The sequence below is a fragment of the Camelus ferus genome, chromosome 6 (assembly GCF_009834535.1).
Source record: "Camelus ferus isolate YT-003-E chromosome 6, BCGSAC_Cfer_1.0, whole genome shotgun sequence".
In the NCBI taxonomy this organism is placed as follows: domain Eukaryota; kingdom Metazoa; phylum Chordata; class Mammalia; order Artiodactyla; family Camelidae; genus Camelus; species Camelus ferus.
In genome coordinates, this window is record NC_045701.1 from 80,350,270 (window position 1) to 80,374,856 (window position 24,587).

At 34.7% G+C, this 24,587-nt stretch overlaps 1 protein-coding gene across 2 annotated transcripts in view; it reads left to right on the forward strand.

Moving 5' to 3' along the window:
* Window positions 1-1,239: 1,239 nt before the first annotated feature.
* The window catches only part of SPATA7 (spermatogenesis associated 7), a 32,624-nt gene continuing 9,276 nt past the window's right edge, over window positions 1,240-24,587 (forward strand). The window contains exons 1-6 of one of the 2 annotated variants that reach the window (XM_006192855.3): window positions 1,240-1,435; window positions 5,352-5,426; window positions 7,340-7,435; window positions 10,848-10,895; window positions 16,382-16,515; window positions 23,137-23,612. In XM_006192855.3, coding sequence (XP_006192917.2) covers window positions 1,417-1,435; window positions 5,352-5,426; window positions 7,340-7,435; window positions 10,848-10,895; window positions 16,382-16,515; window positions 23,137-23,612 — 848 coding nt within the window. In that variant the 5' untranslated portion in view covers window positions 1,240-1,416. The remainder of the gene's footprint in view (window positions 1,436-5,351; window positions 5,427-7,339; window positions 7,436-10,847; window positions 10,896-16,381; window positions 16,516-23,136; window positions 23,613-24,587) is intronic. The other variant, XM_032482472.1, reaches the window with a different exon arrangement.

A 24,587-nucleotide genomic window follows, 5' to 3' on the forward strand; every position in this document is an offset into this window, starting at 1 on the left:
AAGGTATTTTCCAGGTGCTAGTAGTGGAATAAAAGGTTTCATGTTCTTAGGGATTTCAAGCATTAGTGAGTAGGTAGGCAAGAGAGTTTTTGTTCTCCGGGTAACATCTGATTCTGCCGCTGTATCCTTCTAAATGACCTTTGTTGGGGGGAGGGGGTCACAGAGTCATCACATACAGTCCCACATTCCTTAAATTTTTAATCTAACTTCCTCCTTTCCCTAGAGTCTTAGAGAATCAGAAGTTCAAGTGTTACAATAGCCAGATTTCTGGCTTATTCCCCTTTCCTCTTCATAGGGGTCCTGGCTTATTCCCTTATACCTGAATTCCCTGATACCCCAGTTCTTCTGAGAACTAAGTCTTAGAAGAGAGAAAACTACTATTTGCTGAATATCTTGTTTTGCCAGGCACTGTACATGTTAAGCCCTGCAACTACAAAGTTAGTAGCATCTTTTACATCTTAGAAAAGAGGGACCTGAGTCTCAAAGTTTTAGAAACTAATTCAAGAAGTTTAGGTAACAATTGTCGCAGAAAACTCACGATTAAGTTCCACATATCTGACTCCAAAGCCAGTACTTCTTCCATTACAGCTAGGGGGTGGAGGTTGATTTTGCCTCTCAGGGGACATTTAGCAACATCTGGAGACATTTTTGTCACAACCAGAGGTGGAATGGGTGAGTTGTTACTGGCATCTAGTAGGCAGAGGCCAGGGATGATGCTAAACATCCTACAATGCACACGACAGCCTCCTCACAACAAAGAATTATGAATCCAGCCCAAAATGTTAATGGAGCGTCTGATTTATTCTGATCTCATCTCCAAGAATTCACAGGCAACTGATTATTGGCACTAAGAATTAAGATATAAATATGTACACGTTCTCCATCCCCAGAATGTTCACTAATCCAAATGTTCACAGACTGCTTTGAAATTTAATTATTTTTCTGAAACTGGTTAAATATTACGCTGACCTCAACCAACATTTGCGTTTGACTTTTTTCCGGGAGCCAGGTGACATGGATGCCAGATGAGACCGCCATCTCTCCCCGCTCTTCCTTAGCGACAAATCCTGCCAGTTGCCGGTGACTAGACTCCTGACAAGACTCTGGAAGACTGGTCCCAGATGCACAAGGGCCTTCCCCGCCGCCTTCCTCCACACTCCCATCCTCAACTGCCCTCCTCCCATCTCCGGGTACCCACGGGGGCGGGGCCGCGGAAGCACACGTCCCTGCGTCATGACGTCATAATCCAGGCGCCGTGGAACCCGCCCTTAGCAACCGGCCCTGCTACAGCATCCAGCCGCTGCCGCCCCCCGCCGGCTCCTCTTCGCCAAACCTCTGCTGCGGGGGCTGGCCCGGCCCGGGAAGGACCGAAGGGGACCTAGCGTGCCCTCACGGCGGCTGCAAGAAGATCTAAGCATGGATGGCAGACGGAGAGGTAAAGGGCAGCTGTCGCGAGCGACCGCCATCGCGCGCTGGTCTGGCGTCCGGGTCCGGGCAGCGCGAGTCCAGGCCGCGCGCTGGGCACTCCCGGTCCCCTGCTTAGTCGCCGGTGTTGGCACGAGTGTTGCCCCGAGCTGCGCAGGTCTCTCGCACAGGAGGAAGCCCTGCTTGCGGATTTCACTGAATTCTGCCTCCTGCTCAGAATTTGTTGCCCTGACTCCAGGAGGCCCTGTCCCCTGAATTTGGGGTCAGTGACAGAGGAACCGAGATTTTTCTTTGGAGTCAGACTTCCCTGGGTTTCAAATCAAGCCGCGCCAAACTCCTCAAATGTGACCCTCAGTTTCCTCATCTCTTGAACGTGGTGGTTAAAACACCCATGTCCTGGCGTTCTTGAGGATTAAATGCAGATAATACATACAAAGTCCCTGGCACATTATAAGTACTCAGTAAATACAAAATCCTCCATACTGTAACTCCGTCCTCTCCTCCAAAACTAGTGAGTAACCCAGGGATTCTCTTAACTTTAATGTCAATAGGAATCCCCTAGGAATCGGGTTAAAATGCAGGCTGTGATTCAGTAGGTGTGAGGGGGGGCTGAGATTTTGCATTTCTAATAAGCTTCCAAACGATGAAGCGTTGCTGGCTACAGTTTTAGTAGCAAAGGATTAATCCATAATAACTATGTATACCTGCTCTTGACTGAATACTCTGGGTTAAAGTGGACATCACTTTGGAACATTTAGAGCCGTAGAACTGTAAATCTCTCAGAGTCAGCCCAATCCAAATAAGTTGCACCTTTATACTTTCTGAGCAAGGCAGACATGGCGATCTCCAGACCTCTTCTCCCAGTTCAGTGTATTTTTTTAAATGTATTTTAACCTGTACCTTTAAACCAAGCTGCTAGATGTTTCCTTGCGATAAGTCTTGCTTTGAATACGAGTGTGCCTTTACTGTTTAATCACTGGTCAAAATAAATGCTATTCTCAGTGTAGGAGATAACTGTTTGTTGATCAGCAAACTGTATATTCTGACACTTTACCAACCTAAGTTCGAGAAAAAGCAAACCAACATGCTTTTATGGTTCTAAGAAATTTTACCACATAAACTAACATTATTACTCTTGCTGTGTACCAGAAACTAGTCCCAGGTTATCTTGTGATTTAATCCACAAAACATCTTGTAGATAGGTACTATTCTTACTTCACAGTGGATAAACTAAAAGATCATGAGTAACTTGCCAAGGTCGCAGTAATTGGCACAGCAGGCTTTAAATCTAGGTGGTGAATGTGAAACCCTAGCACCATTGTTTTTGCTTACTATCCCATGGTGAAAGGATATGTGTAAAATTTAGAGCATGACAGACTTACTAAGACTTAGTCTCAGCATCTGTCAAATTATTTTTAAAAATTAAGTTCACATCAGAATGTCAAAAGATTTATATTTTCATAACTTACCCAATTTAATTAGCTTCACCTTTTGGACATTATGTAATATATAGTATCAAACATTGTTTTGATTTTCAGTTTTTAAGAAAAATGTAATATTCAGCAAATATCTGGGGTAGTCACTTCTCCTATACCATGATTATTAATAGGAAACCATAAGTAATTATAGCTAAAATTCTTAAGCTAAAATACTTAATTTTAATTGAAAACATTGTACTTTCTAAATTTCTTAGATTTCATTAAGAGGTTACCTTGGATGATTTCAAGAGCACAAAATCTGAAGGCATCTAAAGTTAAAATTCATCCTCTCTTTTGTCATTTACTCTGACTTTGTGTTCTCTAACTTCTCTAGATACACCTGCTTTCCCTTTTTCTGTGAACTGTAGGGAAACACATAAATTAGAAAGGACTTTGAAGGGAATAAACTATATACTTTGCAGCCTGTTTCATATAATAGCTTCGAGCATGGTTTAAGTACTAAGCAATTTATATTGATCAAGATAGTGTAATGGCTAAGACTCAGGAGCCAGACTACCTGAGCTCAGATCTGAAATCTGTCAGACAGTAGTTATGTGATCCTGGGCAAATTACATGCTTTACCTCTTTGTGCTTCATGTATAAAGTGGGGATAATGATAGTACCTATCTCATACGATTGTTGTAAGGATTAAGTGAATTTATAGCTACAAAGTGCTTAGAATAGTACCTGGCACAGTTAGCAATAATCAGTAAGTTAGCGTTTGACTGCAAGTGAAGAAACCCAACTCAAACTTGCTTAAGCTAAAATGGGAATTTTTCAACTCGTGTAGAGAACAGTCTAGGGAAGTAGGGCTTCAAACATGGTTAGATCCCGGGATGTTACCAGGGATCTCTTTCTGTCTTGCTTCTGCTTTCCTCTGTATAGACTTTATTCTCAGACAGGTTCCCATTGTGTGGTACAAGATGGCCACCTAGGTAGTGGCAGGCTTATTGATGTTCTAGGAATTTCCTAATAGTTCCAGTAAATGTCCCAGGATTGTGTCTCATTGGCCAGACTTGAGTCACATAGTCATTCCGATTTAGTTGACCAGTTTGGGGCAATAATGCCCACTTCTGAGCAGTGCGACCCGCTTAACCCAACTGGGCTAAGAGAGGGGAGGAGTGGTTTCCCAAGCAAGATGAAGTCCTATTTCCAGATAAAGGGGCACTGGATTCTGGGCAGGCAAAAAGTCAACACCTTTTTTCCTCTGGAGAAATAAAGTTTGCTTGAGAGTTTGTTGGTTAGTTTGCTTTTTTTTTTTTTTTTTTTATGTTTACTCTGTCTTTCCTGGTGGGAACTATGCTAATTTCATGACTGTCTTCATTACCAACTCAAATGGAATCACCTTGACTTCTCTTGTCCTAAATAAGTTGATTTTTTCCTTCTTGCTCTCTGGCTTGTGATGTAGAAGAAGCTTCTTATGTATTCTGATCTCAAAATTGTTTTATTTTAGTCTATTCTAGTAGGATTTGTTCTCTGATCCTGTATTTTAGTTCTGTCTATTTTCAAATATCCATTTTTCTTCCAGACTTTGTCTGTGTCCTCCCCACACCTTTATAGCTTGTAAAAGCCTACCTGATAGCAGACTGGCCATTTTACCCACTTAAAACGTGTCTTGGGATACACTATTTATATTTTGCGTGTTAAATTCTATTAAACTCTGTAACTCAGCCTTCCTATCTTGGAGGTTATCCCTAAAAACACAATCACTTTTGGGGGAGAGAAGTATATATCTAGTATTTTGTGATGAAATATATATCTAGTTTTCTGGTAGCCCATTTAATCTAAAAGATAAGACACTGACTTTAGGGGAGATAGTGAGTTTTCCATTACTAGAAGTGCTTTTAAATTTAAGATGTGTAGATAGGATCCAAGCAAGAGGGTAAGTGGGTTGAACTAGATGAATCTTAAGACATCTTTTAATCATTAAGTTCTGATTCTGACACTTTTATATACTTGTACATAATAACATGATATGACTTATAATTTATTAAATTTCTTTGTGAGAGGATTATTTTCTTTAAATCATTTTTAGGAACAGACTAGTCAATGGTTCAGTGAAATAATACATTTGTATTAACTCAAAATATTAGTTGTATTCTATCTCAAAATCATTTAAAAACCCAGTAGGTAAGTTTACAGAATAAAGTCAGTATATATCAAATAACAATTGATGTATTTATCATTTTATTCAGTGAAACTTAAATCTTAAGGCAAAACTATTTTGAAAATAACTTATTTTCTTAAAAAAGAACGCCCTTTATCTTTGGCAGCAGAATTTTCATCTGATATATCATTGCTGGTTAGTAATATGATCGAACACAATTTTAAACAATTCTGGTAGTGAAAGGTAGCTTGTAATAAATTCTATTATTTTTTCATATGTTCAATTTGGTCTTTGTGAAAGTTGGGTTTCATTTATCCTAATTCATGTTTTTTTGTTAAAAGTCAGAGCAACTTCTGTCCTTCCCAGATATGGTCCACCATGCCTATTTAAAGGACAGTTGAGCACCAAAAGTAATGGTAAGTAAGGTACTTAAAATGATAAAAGATTGTTAAAAGATTGACTGTGTTTCCTTTATTTGTAAATTATATAATGTAATGAAAAAATACTTAATTTAATCAATATTTGAACTTCATATTATTAATTATAATTAAGTAATATAGGAATTCTTGAGATTAGAGAATTTAGGAGCCTGTCATGCCCTGGGTTGGACCTGGCCACCTCCTACTCTCTGCTGCAGCTCCAGCCCAGCCCTACTCTTTGCTGGCCGACTTCCCTGGCTGAAGGCATGCCTTTCTTGTTAAAACGGTGATTAGCAGCTTGTTAAAGACACAGCACTGAAAAGGAAAAGATATGTAGAGAAAAAGAGCACTTGAAAAACACATTTGGGTATCGGGAGTAAATGCTTAATCCAATTGGGACTCTAATTGGATTTTTAGATCCTATGAAAGATGAATCAGTATTTTTCTAGATGTTTTCAAATTTTAAAGCCTTCAGAGTGAATTTTAATGTACTTTTAAAGTATTTTTATAATTATAACTTAAAAATTTTAAGCCTAGGGTTTTAGGCAAAATGATTGAAGGTCTTATTTTCCTTATTTACATGAAAAATCTTTGCTACTAATCCTCTGAATGTGAAAGAAGAATCATACTTTCAGTTACCTCTCATATTTCTTTGTAATAAAGTATATATACACATAGAGCCAGAATCATGAACTTTGAAAAATAATTTTTAACTAAAAATTTTGAACTAGTTTTAAAAGATACATAGAAGAGCAGAATGAAGAACAATATGTAGTTTGCTAGTATTTCTTTTTTAAGAATATACTTGCAGGGCTGGTATAGGTATGGTGGTTAAGTATGAGGCTGCCTTGGTTCGCATCTAAAGTGCATCCTTTTATCACCTGTGTGACCCTGAAGACCTTATATCTCTGTGCCTCAGTTTCCACATCTGTGTAATAGTGGTAATGATGACTAAATGAGTTTTTACATGTAAAGAACTTAGAACAATGCATACATGGTACCTATTCAATAAATGTTTTTAGTGTACTTATGATAGTCATATTAAGTGTATCATTATTGTATATGCTGTTGTTACGCATAGAATTTCCGTGGAAGAATATATTAAAAAAGTAGCAGAGTGCAATTCTGGGAGAAGAGCAAGGGGTCAGGGCAGGAAATTCACTCATTTTTCAATCTCTATTGCCATTTTAACTGTTATTTTAAACTCATGCATGTATTACTTCTCAAAAACCTTTTAATATTTTAAAAAGTTATGCCTAGGATTTACATTTACATTTTATATGTTTATACTTGTATATGCACGCTTAATTACTTCTCAGATTTCTTTTAAACAGTTTAGGTGAGGTCAAGAAGTTTAATGTCATTAAATTTCTTTGTGATTGTACTTGTCTTAAGATAGTCCTAATACTTCAAAAAGAATGCAGTAAACTGATTTGTTGGTCTTGTTTTCAGGTGTAAAATTAGAAGTTTGCATCTCAGAATAGAATCTCTGCCTGGAGTTTTGGAGTTTGTGATTTGTTTGATTCCCCAAATTCCTGTTTTCAAGTATTAACAATGGTAACATTATTTTATCATCAGGTGAATAGCTAAACATTTTTAGTTACAAGGTTAAAAGATATTAATAAGAAATAGTTTTGTAAATATAATAGTAGATTATATTTCAGAATCTCTTTCCAAAACTCTCAGGCTTCTAAAATTTATTCCTAGAAAGGTTTGAACCCAAAGTAGTCGGTAGCTAACGAGATTAGGGCTGGGACATATTCAGCATCACAAATATGATGTCAGTATCTCTCTGGTTAAATTTCAGAACATTATAAAAATTAGCTTAAATGATCAGTAACTTGCTTATCTCATGGTGATTTTTATGTTAATTTTAAATATATAATGATTAAATATGTTTTAATTTTTAGCTTTTTGCACTGACTCTTCCTCTCTCAGACTAAGTACTCTCCACCTGGTCAAGAATCACATGGCTGTTCACTATAATAAAATCCTTTCAGCCAAAGGTAAAAATGTGCAAATGTGAACTTTTTGTACCCAACTTAAACCCTCCTCAACTTCACTTCTAATTAGTGTATATCTGTAGCAAAAATGAATACATCATATATAAGTGGATTTGTGTTTGGTGTAGTAATGTATCAACTACTGACTTTATATGACTGAATATAAAGTTAAAATGCCACTTTTATTAACTAGCTTTGAAATCTGTATAATGCCTATGTTACTTCATTTTACCTGTGTTATTCCTAATATACTTTTGTGGTTAGATACTGATCTTAATATAGCAAAAGTTTATAATCTGCTCTTTTGTTTTCATATCTGAAAAAGTGCAAAGAAGATGGTAGCTACAATTTTTTTCTTTTTGTCAGCTTTATGGAGATGTAACTCACATACAATAAAATGCACTAATTTCAAGTGTACAGTTGAGTATTTTGAAAAATATGTACATTTTTATGATCACCACTACAATCACACTATAAAAGAGACGTCAGCTAACTACAGCTTGCAGACCAAATCCTACTGCCACTTATTTTTATACAGCTTGTGAACTAAGAATGGTATTTATATTTTTAAATGGTTAGAAAAACTCAAAAGAACAATATTTTGTAACATGAACATCACATAAAATTCGAATTTCATTGTCTGTAAATAAACACAACCACATTCTTTTTTTACATATTGTCTATGGTGGCTTTTGCACTAAAAGGCAGAGTTGACTCGTTGTGACAAAGGCCATATCACCCTGCAAAGCCTGAAGAATTTACTCTCTGTTCCTTTACAGGAAAAGTTCACTGACTCCTGACATAGAACATTTTCATCATCCCAAAAAGTTCTCCCTAGTCCTTTGCAATCACTTCTCCCAAGTAACTGGCAACCACTGAGCTCCTTTCCATCACTATAGTTTTGCCTTTTCTAGAATATCATATAAGTAGAATTATACCATATGTATTATTTTGGGTCTGGCTCCTTTCAATTAGTTAACACTTTTGTAACTAATCCATATTCAGTATTTCTTTATTGCTGAGTAGTATTCTATTTAATGAATATACCATAGTTTCGTTTATCAGTTCAACAGTTGGTGGACATTTGGATTGTACTGACTCACTTTGACTATTAGGAATAAAGCTGCTATAAACATTCACGTAGAATCTTTGAACATATGTTTCCATTTCACTTGGATAAATTCATTTACTAGGAGTGGAATTGTGGGGTAATATGGTAAGTGTATGTCTAACTTTATAGAAAACTGCCAAACTGTTTTCCAGAGTGACTGTCATTTTCCATTTCCATCACTTCCACACCCTCACCAATACTTCCTATCGGCAGTCCTTTTTTAGCCATTCTAGTGGATAGGTAATAGTATCTCATGGGGTTTTAATTTATATTTCCCTAAGGCCTGATGATGTTGAGCAACTTTTTTTCCCTTTTTTTTTTTAACTGAGATATAGTTGACATATAATACTATGTTAGTTTCAGGTGTACTACATAGTAATTTATCATTTGCATGCATTATGAAATGACCATCTATCACCATAAAATGTTATTACAGTATTATCAGTTATACTCCTTATGCGATATTTTGCTTATCTGTGACTTACATATTTTATAACTGAGGTTTGTACCTCTTACTCCCCTCACCTACTTTGCCCCATACCCCTAGCCCCCTAGCCCTCTCTTTCCTGGTAACCACTCATTTGTTCTCTGTATCAGTCTGTTTTCATTTTGTTTGTTTTTTCAGATTCCACATATAAGTGAGATCATACAGTATTTGTCTTTTTTTGTTTGACTTATTTCACTTTGCATAATACCCTCTAGAACTACTCATGCTGTAGCAAGTGGCAATATTTCATTTTTTATGGTTGAGTAATATTATATATGTGTGTGTGTGTGTGTGTGTGTATACCCCACATCATCTTTATTCATTCATTTTATCTATAGACACTTAGGTTGCTTCCATATCTTGGCTATTGTAAATAATGCTGCAGTGAATTTGGGGGTACATATAGCTTTTTGAATTAATGTTTTTATTTCCTTCGGGTAAATTCCAGAAGTAAGTTTCCGAAGAACCTCCATACTGTTTTCCATAGTGGTTGCACCAATTTACACCAACAGTGCACAAGTTTCCCTATTCAGTGAGCAACTTTTCTTAAGCTCATTCTCCATCTATATATCTTCTTTGGTGAAATATCTCTTTAAATTTTTGCCCATTTTTAAAAATGGATTGTTTATCTTCTTAGCGTTAAGTTGTGAGAGTTCTTTTTATATAAGTATGTGTCCTGTGTCGGATACATATTTTCAGATATTTTCTCCTAATGTACGACTTGTCTTTTCGTTTTCTTTTTTTTAATTTTTATTATGAAATAATATTAGATTTATAGAAAAGTTGCAAAAATAGTACAGAATGTCACAGAAACCCTTCACCCAGCTTTCCCTCATGTTAAAATCTTATGTAACTATAGTACAATTATTAAAATTAGAAATTAATATTGATACAATACTGTTAACTACAGGCCTTAGTTGAATTTCTCCAGTTTTTGTCTTTAAAAATTTTTTATTTTCTCATTTGAAGAGTAAAAGTTTTTAAATTTTAGTTGATGTTTTATGAAGTTTATATTTTAAATGATTAAAAATTGAAACAAAAATAATATTTGGTTACATGTGAAATCAAGTTCTTGTAATAGTTTATGCTTTTCATATCCTGTGTAAGAAACCCTTGTCTAATTTTAGGTCACTAAGATTTTCTTATGTGTTTTCTTCTAGAAGTATAAGTTTTAGCTCCTACATTTAAGTTTGTGATCTATTTTGAGGTAGTTTTTATATATGGTATGATACAAGGATCAGTTTTTGCCTACGGATATCTAAATATTCCCAGTACCATTCATTGAAGAGACTGTCCTTTCCTTATGGAACTGCCTTGGCACTTTTTGAAAAACAGCTGACCATTTGTAAGGGTCTGTTTCTGGACTCACTCTTCGGTTTTGTTGATCTGTATGTCTACTACAATACCACACTCTCTAATCACTATAGCATTATAGTAAGTCTTAAAATCAGATAATGTGGGAGCTCCATTTTGCCCTTTCATTTTCTCGAGCTTCTTTTGGGACTCCAGTACAAGGTAGGTTAGGTCAGTGATGCTCTGTGCATTTATTTTTCAGTCTTTCTTTACTCTGTTTCATCTTGGATAGTTTATATTGCTATATTTTCAAATTCACCGATATTTCCTTCTGTAGTATCCACTGAGCTGTTAATCCCGACCAGTGTATTTCTTATCAAGGATATTTTTCACCTCTAGAAGTAGCATAAAAATCAAAACAAGAAACAGCGAGTTCTGGAACTTTTTGTGCCTTTTACATTTGATATTTGTTGTCATTTATAAATATTAAAAATATTATTGAACAACTGATTTTTCTCTTTCAGCTGCAGTTGACTGCTCAGTTCCACTAAGCATGAGTACCAGCATCAAGTGTAAGTAATTTCTGATATATTGCCTTTTTTTAAAAAAATATGGTAAACTGTATATAAACAAATTTACCATCTCAAATTTATCATTTTTAAGACTACAGTTCAGTGATGTTAAGTACATTCATACTGTAGTACAACCATCACCACTATCCATTTCCAGAATTCTTTTTATTTTGCAAAACTGGATCTGTATCCATTAAACAGTAACTTCCCCATTCACACCCTTCAACCATCATTATGTTTTCTGTCTCTTTGTTTTTGACTTCCCTAGGTACCTCATGTAAGTGGAATTATCCAGTGTTTTTCCTTTTGTGATTGACTTACTTAGAATAAAGTTCATCCATGTTATAACATGTGTCAGACATCTAATGAACATCTCCTTGCTTTTTAAGGTTAAATAATACTCCATTGTATGTATATACCATATTTTGTTTATACATTCATAAGTCAATGGATAGTTGGGTTTGTTCCACCTTTTGGCAATGGTGAATAATTCTTCTGTAGACATGGATGTACAAATATCTCTTTGAGACTCTGCTTTCTGTTTTTCTGGGTAGGTACCCAGAAGTAGAATTGTTGCCTCGAATGATAATTCTGTTTTTAATTTTACATTTCCAATTTGAGGGTTCTGTTTTTCCACATCACACCCCAACTCTTGTTATTTTCTATTTTTTGGATAGTAGCCATCCTAATGAGTATTGGCATTGCCTTTTGAGGAAGCATTTTCTAACTTTTAAAAATTATCCATTAAAGAAACTTGTGTTGTATTTCTAAGTTCAGAAACTTCCTTACTTGAGCCCAGGCTTTGCCACTAAATTGCTGTGTAACTCTGGATAAATTATTTAACTTCTCTGGGTTTTATTTTTCCTACATATAAAAATTTGAGTAGTACTAAAGTGGCTTGCCAAGGTTTAAGTTCTAGAATTCCGTGATTCTCACTGCCTTTGGCTTGTTAAGATTACTGAATTACTCATTAAAAATACCATAACTGGCACTTGTCTCCAGGTAAATATTATTTACTATTTGTATTCTAATTGCTTGATAAATATTATATGTTCAGTGTTGAGTATATATTTTTAAAGATCAGTTTCACCATAGTATACAAGTTAAATGAGCAAGTCATTTTATGTCTTGCCCTCCTCTTCTGTAAAATGAAAGATAATTAGATAATCCCTAAGGTCCCTTCTAGATTTTTAATTTCAATGCTTTATGTTTCTTCTGTCATATTAGTAACTTTTTTAGAGACAAAAAACTGTTTCAGTAGGCTTTAGAAATCAATCATTTGAATGAAGGTGGTTTTACCCAATTGACATTAGATTGGATAATCCTCTTTAACTAGAATCTAAGTGGAAAAGTTTTGCTAAACTTCCATGAACAATTTCCTGAACAGAAGATATATAAAATAAGGTTATCTCTCTTTTTTTAGGTTGTGTAGTTAAAAAGCCTGAATGTCTGTATTAATCCTCTTTCTGAACCAAACTGTTGGATTTAAATTCCAAATTTACCAATTAAAAGTTATCAAGCATTTTGCATACATTTTGTTTAGTTCAGTAGAGTTTATTTAGTGATTAATTCAGCAAATATTTATTGAGCACCTATTATGATAGGTTAGATACAATTCTAAGGGCTGGAGTTAAAAAGGTGAACAGAACAAAGTACCTGCTTTTATAGCGCTTATAAACTAGTTAAAGGAAACAATAAGCAGATACAAAGAAATAAGTAAATACAGACCAAATCAGATGGTGATAAGTACAATGAAAAAGAATGAAGCAGGATAAGGGAGATTGGGACTTTGGAGGAGAAGGCTTCACTGATAAGGTGAGTGGAGACCTGAAACTTTTCAGGAAGAAACAAGTGGGTAAGTGGAAGAATAATCAAGACAGAGGAAACAGTAGGTACAAAAGCCTTTACATGGCATTGTGATCAGTGTATTCGAGGGAACAGCAAGAAGAGCTGAATGGCTGGTGTGAAATAAGCCAGCTGAAGAGTGACAGGAGATGAGCTCGTTGAGATGGGGCAAAGGGATGAAGACCACGTAGGGCTGTGGCCATTTGCAAGCACTTTGGCTTTCATTCTAAATGAAATCAGAAGCCATGGGAGGGTCTTGAGTAGAAGACAGGAATAGAGCTAGTTTAACTTTAAAAGCATCTCTCCAGCTGGTGAGTTGAGAGCAGTCTTTAAGGGGCAATGGTATAAGCAGAATGACTAGTTAGGAGACAGTAATTCAGATGAGAAATAATGGTGACTTGTTATGAAAAGGAATTTATATGTAGATAACTGAATCACTATGCTGTATACCAGAAATAAACATTGTAAACCAACTATACTTCAATTAAAAAAATACAATAATAAAGAATGGTGACTTGGACCAAAGTGCTTGCAGTAAAGAGAGTGTGAAGTGGGTGGATTCTGGAAACATTTCAAATGTGTGTCAACAGTATTTACTGATGGATTGGATGTAGATAGAATAAAAAGAGGAGTGGGTCAAAGATGACTCTCAACACTTAGAATCTGTCAACTAAAATGACAGAGTTATAATTTACTGAAGTTAGGAATATGTTTAGAGGAGGGAGTGAATAAAGTGAATCAAGATTTCGGTCTCGATCATTATAATAGAAATCCAAGTGGAGATTCTGAGGAGGCAGTTGGAATACAAAGTCTGGAGTTCAAGAGAGTTCCAGGATGGAGGTAAAAATACAGAAAATGACGGCATATAGGTTGTATTTAAATAATTGCTCCTATTTTTTGTTTTTAGAATTTAGATTTAGCTAGTGCTTATTTATCCCATGATATTTTCTGTTTTCAGTAAGTTGAGACGGAAGTTTTTCTTTTTTAAGCATGTGAATGAAGAAAATTGTGATGGCTAGAAGGATTGCAAAGACTGTATAATCACCAAACAAATTAATTAATAATCATTATTACTTTGTGTGTTACAGAGCTGATGCTCATTATAATCAGTATGAACTAAGAAACATGTTTTATAGACATTTAAAAAAAGAAATCTCTGGTTTTGAGTCATCTCTGTTTTTATCAAATATACTTTTTCATAGCAGACAACTCATCAGATGATTTCAATCTTTATCTAAACTAGGATATCTAAACTAGAATATCTCTTTGTTGAATTGTTTAAATAATGCCATATTCTAATTCATTAGAAAGGCTTTACTTTTTATAGTAGTTTTTTTTGGCAAATAATTTTCATACCATAAAATTCACTGATTTTTATTGTATACACAGTTGTGCAATCATCACTACAAGTCAATTTTAGAATATTTTCATCACCTTAAGATTCCCCACAAAATAGTAGCTTTGCAGCTGCTCCCTCATCCCACTCCCAGCCTTGGAAGCTACTAATCTGCTTTCTTTCTTTATATATTTGCCTTTTCTGGACATTTCATATAAATGGAATCATTTATGTGTTTTATTACATTATACTTTTCACTTACAATGTTTTGAAGTTCATCTGTTGTAACCTATGTAAGTCCTTCATTTCTTTTTAGTTATTAAATAGTATTTCATTGATGGGTAATACCACATTTTGTCTGTTCCTCCGTTGATTGATATTTGCACCGTTCCTGTTTTTCTTTTAACTATTATGAATAGTGCTGCTATGAACATTCATGTACAAGTCTTTTGTGGGGATATATGTTTTCATTGCTCTTGGGTATATACCTGAGAGTGGAATTGCTAGGGCATATAGTAAAATTAGAAAGAAAACGGCCAAACTGTTTTCTAAAGTGGCTGTCCCATTTTACATCCTCACTTCCAACATATTAGGACTTTAGTTGCACCATATCCTGCTAACACTTATTGTTGACTCCCTTTTTGATTATAGCCATTCTAGTGGGTACGAAGTGGTATCTCATTGTGATTTTAAAATTTGCATTTCCCTCATGATTAATGATGAGAGCATTTTTTCATATGCTTATTGGCCATTTGTATATGTTAGTAAATGCCTATTCAAATCTTTTGCCCATTTTCTAATTGGGTTATTTGTCTCCTTATTATTGAGTTAAATGTTATTTATATATTTTGGATACAAGTCTGTTATTAGATGTATGAATTTACAAGTATTTTCCCCCATCTGTAGCTTCCCTATTTATTTTCTTAAAATTTTCCCATTTTATTTTCTTCCTCTTTTATTTATTTTATTTCTTATGTTATTTATTTTCTTAAGTGTGTCTTTTGAAAAAGCATAAAAGTTTTTCATTTTAATTGTCTAATTTACATATATACATATGGGTACTTTTTAGCTTATGCTTTTGATATTGTATGTAAGAAATTTGGAGGTTTACTCCTATGTTTCTTCTAAGAGTTTTATAGTTTAAGCTCTTACATTTATGCCTGTGATCCTTTTAGAGTTGATTTTTGGTACAATGCGAGGAAGCTTTACGTAAATGAATAGGTTGGACAGATATGGTAATATGGAATTTAATTTTATATTTAATGATAGTATCTGAGGATTCTGACTTTATCATATTTTTTTACTTGCTTATTTTACCTGTAAGTAGGATGATAGATCTAACTGAAAAAGTTTAGTTTACTTTGCAAACATCATCTGCCATAATTTAGTTAATACATTCATTAAGTAAGTATTTGAGGATAGAATAAGCTTTTAAGTAATATTTCAGTATATGTTTTAACTGATAGATATATTTACTTTAATATGCTTATAATTTTCTTAATCATTTTAGTTGAAATTTTAAATATACATATAGTTTTACAAGCTTGTAGAAATTTTTATAAATTCTAATTCAAATCAGGATGATTTGAAACTTGAAATTATCTTGTCCATTAAGTTGAGTTAGATTCCAATAAAAAAAGTATATGTTAAATTTTAAATTTTATATAAAAATACAAGTCCTTTTATGTATTGTTAACCTTTTTAACTCTGAAATTTGACTAGCTTTCATTTTGCCATTTTCCGTCTTTGATAATGCTCAGTAACTGACTTAAAAGCATACTAAAATGTGAAACCACTTTTCGTTTGCATTTTCAAATGAATAGCAGTTAAGAAAAATGGTAATTAATTATCCTGATTGAAAATAATGTTTTAATATTTGGTGTGATTTTTTGAGTCATATAAAACTTAAATTTTTATAGTTTATGATGATATTGACAATAATATTTCATTTGGGGGAGAGTGTATGAACTAATTCAAGCTCTGCATTTGGTGATTACAGTCACAGACTACGCGGTCAGGCATTTCTAACCTTCATATCTCTGTATCTGCTAGGAGTTGCTCCCTTGGGCCCTTAGGCTAACCAGTTTGTCACATCTTTAAATAGTTAATCCATTTGAAGTTTCTATAAATTAAATATTTGTTATCTTAGCTGCTCTTTATACAGAAAAGAATGTGGATTTTTATTTACATGTCAGTAGTGTAAACATCTTTAGCAAGAAACAATGTGCCCTTTATTAGTTTTCTAGGACCAAAAAATTAATTTTTCTATTTTATTCTGTATTTCAAAAGATTTTTTCCCCCTCAGATGCAGACCAGCAACGAAGAGAGAAACTCAAAAAGGAATTAGCACGACGTGAAAGAGAGTTGAAATTAGCTAAAACTACAGTGCAAGCCAATTCTAAAAGTAATTCCAAATCATTATTTAACACTCTACAAAAGGTAAGATAGTATTTTTACCTTTTAAAAGTGATTATTTCTAAGGTACTTCATTGGTGGTATATCCTGACTTTTAGATAACGTTTACAATAGGTCAGAGTTGGTAAACTTACCTGTAAACAGCCAAGTAGTAAATATTTTAGGCTTTTTAGGTCATACAGTCTCTGTCATAGCTATTGAGCCACTGAAAAGCAGCCATAGACAGTATATAAATGAGTATGTGTAGCTTTGTTCCAGTAAAACTATGTTAACAAAAAGGACAGTGGGAACACATGAAAAAATGCTCAATATCGCTAACTATCAGAGAAATGCAAATCAAAACTACAATGAGATAACACCTCACACCAGTCAGAATGCCCATCATTATACAGTCCACAAACAATAAATGCTAGAGAGGGAACCCTCCTATACTGTTGTTGGGAATGTAGCTTGGTGCAGCCACCATGGAAAACAGTATGGAGATTCCTAAAAAACTAAAAATAAGACTTACCATATGATCCAGCAATCCCACTCCTGGGCATATATCTGGAGGAAACTAATTCAAAAACATACATGCATCCCAGTGTTCATAGCATCACTATTTACAACTGCCAAGACATGGAAGCAACCTAAATATCCATCAACAGATGACTGGATAAAGAAGTTGTGGTATATATATATGTGTGTGTACACATATACACACACACACATATACACAAAATGAAATACTACTCAGCCATAAAAAAGAATTAAAATAATGCTATTTGCAACAACATGGTTGGACCTGGAGATTGTCATACTAGGTGAAGTAAACCAGAAAGAGAAAAATACCATCTGCTATCACTTATATGTGTAATCTAAAAAGATGACACAAATGAACTTATTTACAAAACAGAAACAGATTCACAGACGTAGAAAACAAACTTATGGTTACCAGAGGAAAGAGGGGAGGGTGGAGGGACAAATTGAGAGTTCAGGATTTGCAGATACCCACTACTATATATAAATAGATAAACAATAGGGTCTTACTGGATAGCACAGGGAACTATACTCAGTATCTTATAATAGCCTATAATGAAAAGGAATATATACATATGTATATATAACTGAATCACTTACTGTGCTGTACACCAGAAATTAACACAACATTGTAAACTGACTATGCTTCAATTAAAAAAAATGAAAAAGATGACAACAGTGGGCCAGACTGGACCTGTAGTCTCTAGTTTGGTGACCCCTGCCATAGGTTTTTTGTGATACGCTTTATCATCTGAGTAAGGAAGTTCTCTTCTGTTCCTAGTTTGCTAAGAGGATTTTTTTCCTTTCTTATGAGCACATGTTAATTTTATCAAATTAGTTAGGTCCTAAAGTTTTAGGTGGATCAGATTATTCCCTCTGATAATCTTTGCCCTTTAAGTTGAACATTTAGTGTGTTTTTATTTCTACCTTCTTATCTTGTACTTTCTATTTAACCCACAGTGGTAGGCAGAATTCTAAGCCCCACAATGACCCACACCCTTAAATAATCCCCCCGAGTGCAGACAGGACCTGCACCTTGCTTCTAACCAACAGAATGTGGCAAAGGTGATGAGGTATCACTTTTGCAGTTATGTTATACGCAAAGTAAAGGGAATTTCCCCCGTGCGTGGAGAAAGAGAGGGAAAATAGGCCTGGGAAGAATTTCTGCAGTGTTTGCTTCCCCTAGCCACACCAAGGAATCAGGGAAGGGAGAGATTTTCTCAGGAATCTTCCTGCGTTTCCCTGAGAGCTCTTGGTGGGGTCCCCAGAGAAAAAGCTTGCAAGAGGGTACAAACTCCCCAAGTCTCGAAAGCTTCATACTCTGGTGCTACTCTGCACTCAGTCTTAGCAATTAGCTAAAAACTTCTAGCAGTAATCTTCTTACCAGTTTATATGGCATTCTGTGACATCTGTCCTAAGTAAGCAAATGCTCAGGTCCTGTTTCTCCCTGCAGGTGCCTGTCTCACTCCAAATTTCAGGTTAGTTGTTGCTTCGTGACCTTAGTTCTATCATTAGTTCAAGAAAAATCATTAATTTGCAGTTTGCCCAGGTTTTTTCTTGTTGTAATGGAGAGAACTATGCTCTTTCCATCTCTCTCCATCTCTTGGCTGAAACTGGGAGTCTGTGTGTGTGTGTGTGATGGTCTGTTTTTTAAACTTTTTAATTCTGAAAATTATAGCATCTATAAAAGTAGAGTAGTATAATAAACTCATATGTTCTTGTCCTCCAGGTGCAACAATGATCAATTAATGGGCAGACTTACTTCACATATATCCTCACTCACTACCCAGTCCCAAATTATTTTGATGCAAATATCAGATATCATATAATTTTATCTATAAATATTTCTGTATGTATCTAAAAGACCATAATACCATTTTGTTATGCCTTAAAAATTAATAATTCCTTAATATCATCAAATATCCACTGTTTAGATTTCCCCATTATCTTTTTTTTTTTTAGTTTGTTAGAATTGGGATATAAATAATTTCAACTAATTGATAAATTTCTTTTAATCTAAATTTCTCCTTCTCCCACCTTTTTATCCCCTACAATTTGTGTATTAGGAAAAAACGAGTGCTTTTTCTTGGCTTAAAGTTTTTATGGACCACTTGTGTAATGCAAATTTAGTCTGCAAGCTTGTGTGGAGGCAGCATATGATTTCAGATTATCAAAGGCCAGTGTTCCCTCAGTGCCAGTATTCAAGATGGGCAGGTTTCTTTGCAGGTCACCTAATTGGGGTATAGCCATTGAGAGGATCTCAGATTCATGAGCATGGTCTTCTAGACTGACTGTCCAGATGAGTCCCTGAGCTTTGTTTCCTGTCCCCTGGCACCTGTGTTGTGGAAGAACTATTGCTTGATAGTAAAAGCCAGTTTCACCGCTCTACTTACTAGGTACCAAGTGCCATATGTTTGACTCCACCTCTTTCTATTATACATGAAGGTGTGACATATCAGTAGGCAGAAGGAGAAGAAGTAGACCCCCCAGGACTTGGTCACTGTTTGGATGATGTGAAGAGCAAAAGACAGGAATTCAAGAGGGTCCCAGGTTTCTGGCTTGGGCAACTGGGAGGATGGTGATCATTCACTGAAATAATGATAACAGGACAAAGAGCAGTTTTTTTCTTTGGGGGCAGGTAATGTAATGCATGAGTTTACTTGTTTGGACATACTTGATTTGAGGCGCCTCTGGAGTGTCTACTATATTCCGTAAAGAGTTGGATATAAGCATCTATGTCAGGAAAGAGGTCTACGCTGAAAATAGATTTGGGAGTCATCACGAAAGCTGTCAGTATATTGTTTAGAGTCCCCAAGGCTGTTATGCAGATAAAAGGACCAAGAATAGAGCTGCTTCCTTTAGAATAAATCTGCTATACACTGTACCACACTTCACCATCTGGGAATCTATTCTTCAGTATTTGACTCACGTGTGTATTTTCATTTTTAGGGATTGTACTTTTTAACTGAAAATTTAAAATAGTTTTCTGTTATCTAGCACTAATAATTGTATTTTAAGATAAGAATGGAATTTGTTGAAAATAAAGTCTGTAAATGTAAGATATTTTCCATTCATTTTTCCTTTTGTCACTGAAACCCTGTAACTTTTTGCCTCTAAGTATAGTTCATTTATGCTTTTATATAAGTATGTTTTTTACTCTATTTAGAATTCACAGTAACTTACAGTTTGCTTACACTTTTTATAAACCTTAATGATAAATATTTAGACACTTTCAAATTAAAATTATTTGGGACCTAAAATTTTGATCATTGGAATGGGTTTAATAAATAACAGATATCTGTTGTAGTTATAATCTGTATATACTGAAAATTTTTCCTCAATTAAAGAGAAAATGCTAACTTTAGCCTGTGGACATACTAGCTCTATATGTATGAGATCATGTAATCAGAAACTTTTTCTCCTAATACGGGCTACTTTTTTCTCTCACATTGAGACTCACATGCTGTCACCCCAGGACCTTTCAAGTCTACACCCTATACCCCACAGACAGTTACTCATTATTCACTCACATCACTAGTATAGCACATACTGTGTGCTATTAAGATAAATTGAATATGTGAATGTAATCCATGTTTCTAAATAAATCTATTTTAAAAACAATGAAAATCAGAAGCTGTCAGTTTCTTTTATAAAGTATACTTTGAAGCTTTTTGCAAAATAAATGTTAATCAAACTTTTAAATAAATTCTATACTTGAATTGATTCCTCAACTGTTTTAAGACCTGACAGTTGGAAAATCTTTGTATACCTTTTCTTCTGATATTATTCCTGAAAAAGATTAAAACTCAGTTGTTCTGCATTGAATATTGCATATTGGATAGATACTCTTGACATGAAAACATGCATATGTTAACTGCGCAATGATTATCACTTTACATAAATTCTTAAATCACAGAAACTGTTTACAATAAATTGTATTAAACTATAAGGATGATATAAGAAAGTGAAAGTGGTCAGATTACCACCAGAATTTTTATTCCACTGACATAAAATTAACCCTTTTCTGATTTTAGAACTTTGCAGTGATCTTCTATTTTAACTTTAGTGAATTTACCAATGTGATACAGATTTTCTGTGAAAATTATATCCATCCAAGCTTTCTGATATTCATAGCTAAAGGAAACAATTATATAATCTCAAAAAAGCAGATTGGTACAGTTGATTTTACACTGTGTTCTGTTGGTTTCCAAGGAAAGAAAAAGTAGGATACAAGGTTGGGATTACAAAACATGAAGAAACAGAAAAGTTTCATGCCTTCAATTAATTCAAAAACAATTTTCCCACTCATTTCAGGCAAATGAGCTCTTTTTTTTTTGCCTTTAAAGACCTTCTTTGGTGTTTAATTTTGCTTATTAAAAATTCATCATTACTGATAAGAATTTTCTCATAGGTAGTCTAATGCCTTATGCATTTTTGCCTATTCTGATCTCAGTTTGTACTGTTGTTCCCCTAAGTGTAAATAATTCCTGTGATTACTGTTTAATAGCTTTAAAGTATTTTTCAGATCATACTTAGAAATTGCTTCCCGGGGAGCCAGACTCCTCTTGTATGTAAGCTGCAGTGTGAGTCTAGTTTGGGAGCACTTTTTACACCTAATGTGGTAAAGTTATTAACCAGACAGTACCCCAGTGACTCACAATTTAATGCCAAAATACTTTGTTGCTTTGAGGTTTGCCTTATATTTGGGAAAGGGTTAGAAAGCACTTAAAAAGGAAATAGGTGACTTGACCTATTTTAGACAGTAGTTACAATATCCAGTTAATCTGCAATTTCCTTACTGCAGTACTTAGATACTTAAGTACTGAGATAAATCAGTACTTAAGTTAGGTGACTTGTTCACTACCAGGAAAGGAGTTAAAATCAGTTTTAGATTCCTGGTGGTGTAAAAAAAATCTAAAAATGTATAATTTTCAAATGTGTCTGTAAAATAGATAATATAATGCAATAGGAAGAGCATAGGCTCACCTGGATTCAAATCTATGAGTACCTGCACCTCAGTTTCTTCATCTATAAAACAGAGATAATATTTGTACCACCACCCAGAAGTTGACGTGATGATTAAATGAGTTGTATCTGTAAATTAATTAGAACAGTACCTTGCACATAGTATGTACTCCATACATATCAGTAACAGTGATAGAAGTTCTTATTATTCTTCTTTTATTCCACTCATTGGCAATAACAGTACCTTTTCCACAGAAAGCTCCTTTCTTACTCAACTTGTTTATTTTCCTCTTGTTTTCCTCCCCATGAGCTTGTAGGGCAGATATAACTGGCTAAATCAGCCTTTTTCACCTCAGTTTTTTAAACTTCTATGTAACTTCCCCTCTACTGTTTAATACAGTGCCTTAGAGTTCTGTAAAGGATACGCAGGTGTCCACAAAGTCTGGAATCATGGACAAGACTTGGGCATCTAGTCTGTAAAAGAATAAAATATTGTCTATGCTCTTAAACCTTATGAAATAAAGCTCTTAAACCCTGTAGAAATAAAGTTAAACCAAAAAGAAACACAGCAGGCCAAAACACCTTCCCTTTCAGAGCTTTCCCCACTCATGATAAGTTGAGAAGGAAACATATATGAACTTTTTGCGGAATAAATCTTTCTTAATTATATTTAAAGTATCATTTACTTACATCAGGGCTCCATACATTGTGAAGAGAGGTTCCTTTTCATTTCTTCAGGCCTTTAAGTCACAGAGGAATCGCTGGCGCTGAAGATTGCCGCAACAAGAAGACAGGAGGGGGCGGATGCTGCCACCAGCAGTGGTGGAGGAGATCAGTGCTCACAATTGATTTGGAAACTCAGAACTGAGCTCTGCCTCAGTACACAAGTTCAAGACCATGAATATGGATATATGTTATTAATCATTTTTTTAGTTTCAGAAAGAAAAATGATTACTCTTGCTTATATTTAAAATTATATTTTTATATATTAATAATTCAAAACCTTGAATATAACTTCATATACAATGCTCACATCTTCAGGAACCTATGTGTTAGCTTTGTAGAGCCCTGAAGCAGCCATTTTTTAATATATAATCTGGAGATCCCCAATTAAATGAATTTGTAAATGTAATTGATGACTGTCAAATCAAATTTTCTTAGCCTTCAGGAGAACCACAAGATGAAGATGGTATGTTAATTGAAGAAGTGAGTGGATTTCAATCCTTTACAAGATCACCGGTAACTTCTTCAGAGAGACTGCACCTAAGTCTACCCAAATCCGATAAAGTCCTCACAAATGGTGCTGAGAAGAACTCCAGTTCCTCCCTGTCCAGCATGGATAACGCTGCCTCTGGGCCCAGGAAATCATGCTCTGGAACCTCCTACGGCAAAGGGCCCAGAGGCACATTCCCAAATTCCCACCGGTTTCAGTTAGTTATTTCAAAAGCACCTAGTGGGGACCTCTTGGATAAACATTCTGAACTCTTTTCTAACAGACATTTGCCATTCACCCCACGCACTTTAAAAACAGAAGCAAAATCTTTCCTGTCACAGTATCGATATTATACACCTGCCAAAAGAAAAAAGGATTTTTCAGATCAGCGGTTAGAAGCTGAAACCCAGACTGAATTAAGCAGGTAATTAATGCACAACAGTCAAGAGTAAATCCTTCAGGATGTGGTAGAAACTAAATAATATTCCTTATTTTATATCATGTACCTTATGTGCCAGACTTCAGGTCTGGTGGTGCCCTTTTGATCGGAATGAGATTAATGTGACTTTCCCTTCTGCACACATCACTAGAACTATCAGAAATTGTTGAAAAAATAGCTATTAAACTTGTCAAGTACCTTATAAACATGAATGGTACGTCTTTAAACTTTTTGTTTCAAACATGCTACTAGAACTTGTGTATGTTTTTAAATATACTTTCAGAGAATCTTTAAAATATGTCATCAGACAGCATTTCTGTATGTCTATTGATTTATGTTAGAAATGGCAAAACAGTGGACTGTAGAAAGGGAGGAAAAGCAATTATTTGTCTGACTACTTATGTGCTCCCTTCCCTGCAAATATTCAGCAGCGTCTCCCCAGGTATAATATAGACAATTGGGGTGATTTCTGGAAATTGAGTATAATTTGCCTCACTATTCTGTATACACTAGTACCTGGCACATAATGAATTTTCATTAAAGGTTGCCAAATGATTGAAGAAAGAAACAAATCTCATAAAGTACTGAGGGTTAGCAAATTTGTGATTGTTTTTCCTTGTGTCATAGAAACAGATATTTATCTGGTACTAGGTTTTAATTATTTTAAAAAGTAAAAAAGCAATTTATGTCCAGCGTTCTTTTCTCTGGGTATAGTAAGATCAGTCTATATACATTTAATCAAAGAATTAAGGAATTGAATCTAATGGTAGAACTTTTCAAGTGAGGAAGAAATAAGGAAAGCAAGTATAACATATAATTTTCTGATTAGATTTATGACAGCTTTTTGAAGAAAATAGTTACCATTTCCCTAGTCCCATTTTATCCAACTGAAATCTAGCTGTTACTCAAAAAAAAAAAAGGAAAAAGCATATATAATCCAAGTTGTATCTATTTCCTGAT